Source organism: Eucalyptus grandis, chromosome 5, assembly GCF_016545825.1.
Source record: "Eucalyptus grandis isolate ANBG69807.140 chromosome 5, ASM1654582v1, whole genome shotgun sequence".
NCBI lineage: Eukaryota > Viridiplantae > Streptophyta > Magnoliopsida > Myrtales > Myrtaceae > Eucalyptus > Eucalyptus grandis.
In genome coordinates, this window is record NC_052616.1 from 12,187,754 (window position 1) to 12,192,570 (window position 4,817).

Consider the following 4,817-nt stretch of genomic DNA (forward strand, 5'->3'; position numbering starts at 1 on the left):
CCTAGAATTTTAAAAACTATTTTCCGCTTTCCCCTCTTTCCTCGATCGTTCCCTCATCGTCTTCCTTCGATTTACATCATCGCCGCTCCCGTCGCCCCTCTTTCTGCTCCGGTTAGGTTTCCGGCGAAGCTCTAGGAATCGCCATGAAGCTCTCCTTCAACGCCTCCAAGAAGCCCCCGAAGCCCGCCGCCAAGCCCCTCTCCGCCCCCTTCGGCTTCGCCGACGCCGGCGACGGCCGCGGGGAGGCGCCGTCCTCATCGGCGCGGCGCGAGGAGATCACCCAATTCGATCCCTCCGATGTCTCGGCGGACGGCAGGAGCCGGCTGGTCATCCCGCCGAAACCCAACGAGTGGCGCCCCTCCAAGAAGATGAAGAACCTCGACCTGCCTTTCCGCCCCGAGGAGTCCGCCGCCGGCGATCTCTCCCGGTTCCAGTCCCAGTCCAGGTCCCTCGAGGAGGAGGCCAACGCCGGCGCCGTGTCGTACGGCCTCACCGTCCGTCGGAGAGAGAACGGCGGCGAGATGGAGTTGGAGGGTGAGGGTGAGGGTGAGGGTGAGGGTGAGGTCGAGGTCAAGCCCGAGGCGCCCGAGAGATCGGGGAGGCTGGATGATTCCGGGCTGAAACTGAGGGAGGAGCTGGCGAAGTTGGGGGATGATCCGGGGTACGAGGACATGCCCGTGGAGGAATTTGCGGCGGCCTATCTTAGGGGTTATGGTTGGCAAGAGGGGAAAGGGGTGGGGAAGAACGCCAAGGAGGATGTTCCGATTAGGCAGATTGAGAAGAGGGGCCGAGAGAGGTTTGGGCTGGGGTTTGAGCCCCAGAAGCCAGTGCCGGAAGTGGAGGCGAACGGGAGGGATAGTCGGGGAGGCGATGGGAGGTTTCGAGTGGGTAAAGAGATGAGGATTGTTGGGGGAAGTAGAGAGGACTTGTTTGGATTGAAGGGGAAAATTGTGGAAGTAGTTGGTGGCGAATCGGTGATTCTGAATCTCTCAAGGAGAGAAGAGGAAGTCAAGGTCAGGATCAAGGATCTCGCTGAGTTGGGTTCTGCTGAGGAAGAAAAGTTTTTGAGGAAGATGAAGGAGCTTCGTATTAAGAATGATAGCTCTGGAAGTCGTAGAAAGAGTGGAGATGAAGTGAAGAGAGATGTTCGAAATGGTGGAGATAAGAGGGGTGACAGTGGTAAAGTTGGGTGGCTGATGAGTCACATTAGAGTTAGAGTGATCAGCAAGAATTTGAAAGGTGGGAGATTGTATCTGAAGAAGGGAAGGGTGGTTGATGTCGTTGGACCGAAGATTTGTGATATATTGATGGATGAGAGCAAAGAACTTATTCAAGGTGTAGATCAAGATTATCTCGAGACTGCATTACCCAAGCGTGGGGGTCCAGTTTTTGTTTTGTCTGGTCGTTATAAGGGTGTCCATGGGAGTCTAGTGGACAGGGATTCTGACAGAGAGACTGGTGTAGTCCGCGATGCTGACAGTCAGGAGTTGTTCAATGTGCGGCTTGATCAAATTGCTGAGTACGTTGGAGATCCAAGCTTAATTGGATATTGATTTGCTCCATGCCACAACAGTGTGAAAAGGATGGTAGGTGTTCCTGTTTGACATGTCTCCTATTTAGTAATTAGGCAGTTTGAGGTCACATTTGATTGATGCATTCGGTATTAGCAGTTGCTTGAGGTGATGGTGATGGCGTTAAGTAAATTTTTCTGTTGTCCATTAGATTCATATTATGTACATTTTGAGATATTAAGTAAGTTCTACCAGCTGAAGCGATTCCTTTGTCAAATAAGAATATTAAGGTTTTGTTTTAGTATTCTTCTGTTATTCTCGTCGTTGGTCTATTTTATTGCTAAGTTACATAAAGTTGATGAGAGTAAAAGAAAAAAAGTCGAGAAGTAACAGAGATCAAAAGAAGAAAATAGAGCACGGAGAAAACAGTTTTTTGTTCATTTATTCTTCCACTTTGAAATGTACTAAATAATTGGATGTTCATATGTTGAGCTGTAATGGCAGTAACAACGAATTGCTGGCTTGACTAGTTAGATCTCAACCTCATAACAGGAACTTATTCTGATGACACTCCAAAAGCAATTTGCTTTAAACGATTTTGATTTTAAGTTGTTTGGGAAGGACATGTATGGATATACCCTTTGATAGTGGACCAGATCAGTGACAGTGGTTCCAAAATGTTGTGCATGGTGGAAGTAGAGAGTTTGGATTTCTGAAGATGGTGCAGGTTGACTTATGATATCTTGTCCCAGTCTTATGATTGTCAATATTCAAATATATGAAAAAAAAGCAGTAAAGTTTCATTATACAGTGAAATTTAAATTCCAATTCCTTGGTCGTGATTTTATTTATTTGCGTCAAAAGGCACTAATGAGTTGAGTCAAGAGGATCTGCTTACTAAGTGAGGCAATGCTGAATTACTTAACATTTCTGCTCTTAGCTGGGGGATTTGGTGCAATCAATTAGTATCTCTGGATTGAACCAATCACCCATTCAATTAGTTTCTCCATGTGCTTGGTGGCTGGCAAATCATTGCTAGATAGGCATATGAATGAGTTTGTTAAGTTGGGATTTTGTAACTCTTTGGCATGGTTGATGAGCTCTAGTGGTGGCAAATATATATATTTCTTTTTTTGGGGGGTTGGGGGTGGGGTGTTGAAGTGGTGGCAAAAGTTTAAAAACTGATGAAGCTGCTATCTGTTAAGGCTGAATTTATTTGGTCTCAGGTTGTAGAGAAGTTTTCTGTTAAACTTATTTGTTGGGGTTCCCTTACTTGTGTTAACTTGATAAACCTAACCAAATTGATAGTATTTGTTAAGGAAATAATTTTGTCATCAACAGTAAGACTATGATCCCTCTTTCTCGCACCTAATGAAAAAAATTGTCATAGCTAATGAATTTTCTATTTCTTTGCAGCTTGCATTTTTCCTTTATGGTTTTCTATAATGGAAATAATTTTCTAGCTTGATGTTAGCAATTAAATGAAACTCACTACTTAGCTTCTTAGCTGCTATTGCTTTAGAGCCATATCTCTTAAATGAACTAAGTTCATGGTTTGGTTTGACTTTAAACCTTATTAAATTGATTTTGGTGAAATTTCTAACTGAAATTCGTTGTTTTTTGTTTTTGATTTAAAGTATACTCCAAACAGACCCACGAACCATAAACATCCTTGTTAACACAAATGTGATATTCTATTTTTTTTTTTTTTTTAAGTACAGTTGAAACAAATTGATATTAATGCGGTTCAACTCTATTTTTAGTGCCCACTTTTTCTTCCTTACTCATGAGTGTTTGCGTTTTGTTCTTTTATCTTGAATGGAAGACATTGAAAGGACCAGAAGGAAAAAAAGAAAAAGAAAAAAGAACCTGCTCGCAATGATTCTATTATCTGGCTAACTACAACGGAATGGAAGGAAATTCATTTACTTACTGGTGGACCCAAAAAAGGTCTCTCCAAAGTCAGAGGTAAATGGATGGAAGTTGACTTGTGTCTGATACTTATAAATATAATCACAAGAATATACTTAGTGAAAGTGGTAAGCAAGAAGCAAGAGAAAGAAAAAGGCTACTCAAGTCTATCAGTCAATTTTATTTTCCTCCGCATAGTTTTCTCCATTATGCATCTAAACAAGGGAAGGAATTACAAATTTTGTCCAGTGTCTACGTTTTACTTTCCTATATTAATTTTTTCCCTACAATACTTGACTTTCGCCGCACAATTGCTTTTCTGCATACCTCACCGCTTTTTTCTTACGCTTCATATCTAATTATCAGGGTTCTCGCTAGTATTTGCTCATGGAGAGTTGGATCTGTTGCTCTCCAGGGATGGTTATACGATGCAATTGAATCACAGGGCCATGGCAAACATTTGCTGAACGCCTAAAATGTTATGAGGAGCAGCAGATGACCACCCAAGATTTGATACAGATACTTCCTAAATATTCATCGAACCATCTGTGTTTAGATCTTGACATCCACAATTCTCCGTAGTTCACTTGTGTGCGTAGCTCCGTGATGGAACATCCCATCAAAAGTTGGATGTTCAGCGGATTTTGATCAGCACAACTGACATCCAGGTTGCCATAAAATGAGAAGACTGCAGGCTGCTATGTAACTAGTCCAGATTACTTCCAGGTGATGGAAGTGAGGAGCTTCTTGCCTCCCTTGTTTCTGTCTCTTTTCCAGTATCCTTTATTGGAGGAGAAAAAGAGGTTTGCTGGATATGTTTGCTGTATTTTCCTCCACTGTGCAGACACAATATCTGCTTCTGTGAGCATCGCGGCACGGTTTGATCCAGCGTTCGTTCTGGACATGCATTGAGTTTGTCCATGCATGTCCAGAGCGAACATCCTGTACATCGCGCTTGTTTTCCGGACCTAGCTGCGACTCTGGTTTGATGACTTGGAGGTTGTATTTTCCCCGTTGTTTCCAACTAGTGCTGCTTCCCGGCTTCCCGGTAGTCATGTATTGCCTTTAGCTCTGCTCAACCCCTTGTTAGAAGGGGCGAGTGGATTTAATTTGATACCTTGAAAGGTTTCATATTTAAGAGACCGAGCAGCGACTCTGCCATATCTCGGATGCGACGAACGGCGACGTTCCCAAATGGTCTCCCCCTTTGTAGTGGTTTTGTTAAGGTAGGGGCGGGCCGGCAAGAGTTCTGATTAGAAATGATGCTTGAATTAGAGCAGCTCATTGTCCAACCGCCAGTCACGGCCCCTCCCCCTTTGATAAAAGTCTTAATCTAAAAGGTACTGACATCGTCACGTGACACGAGATAAGATATGTTGATAGAGAATTTGGATA

General features: G+C 43.6%; 1 protein-coding gene across 4 annotated transcripts; it reads left to right on the top strand.

Annotated features, from left to right (window-relative positions):
• LOC104444214 (protein MOS2) lies at window positions 1-4,817 on the top strand. 4 transcript variants are annotated; one of them, XR_001987469.2, is made up of 3 exons: window positions 1-1,586; window positions 3,337-3,479; window positions 3,789-4,817. XR_001987469.2 is itself a non-coding variant. In XM_018874167.2 (2 exons), the coding sequence occupies exon 1, from the start codon at window positions 144-146 to the stop codon at window positions 1,551-1,553; it is 1,410 nt and encodes a 469-aa protein (XP_018729712.2). In that variant the 5' UTR covers window positions 1-143; the 3' UTR covers window positions 1,554-1,586; window positions 3,838-4,817. The 4 variants fall into 4 exon arrangements, 2 of the variants coding, with proteins under 2 accessions (XP_018729712.2, XP_018729709.2); XR_005551465.1 differs by having other exon boundaries at window positions 3,838-4,817; XM_018874167.2 differs by lacking the exon at window positions 3,337-3,479 and having other exon boundaries at window positions 3,838-4,817.

Excerpts from the sequence above, each read along its gene's own strand:
- LOC104444214 (XM_018874167.2), top strand. The coding sequence starts at position 144 with ATGAAGCTCTCCTTCAACGCCTCCAAGAAGCCCCCGAAGCCCGCCGCC.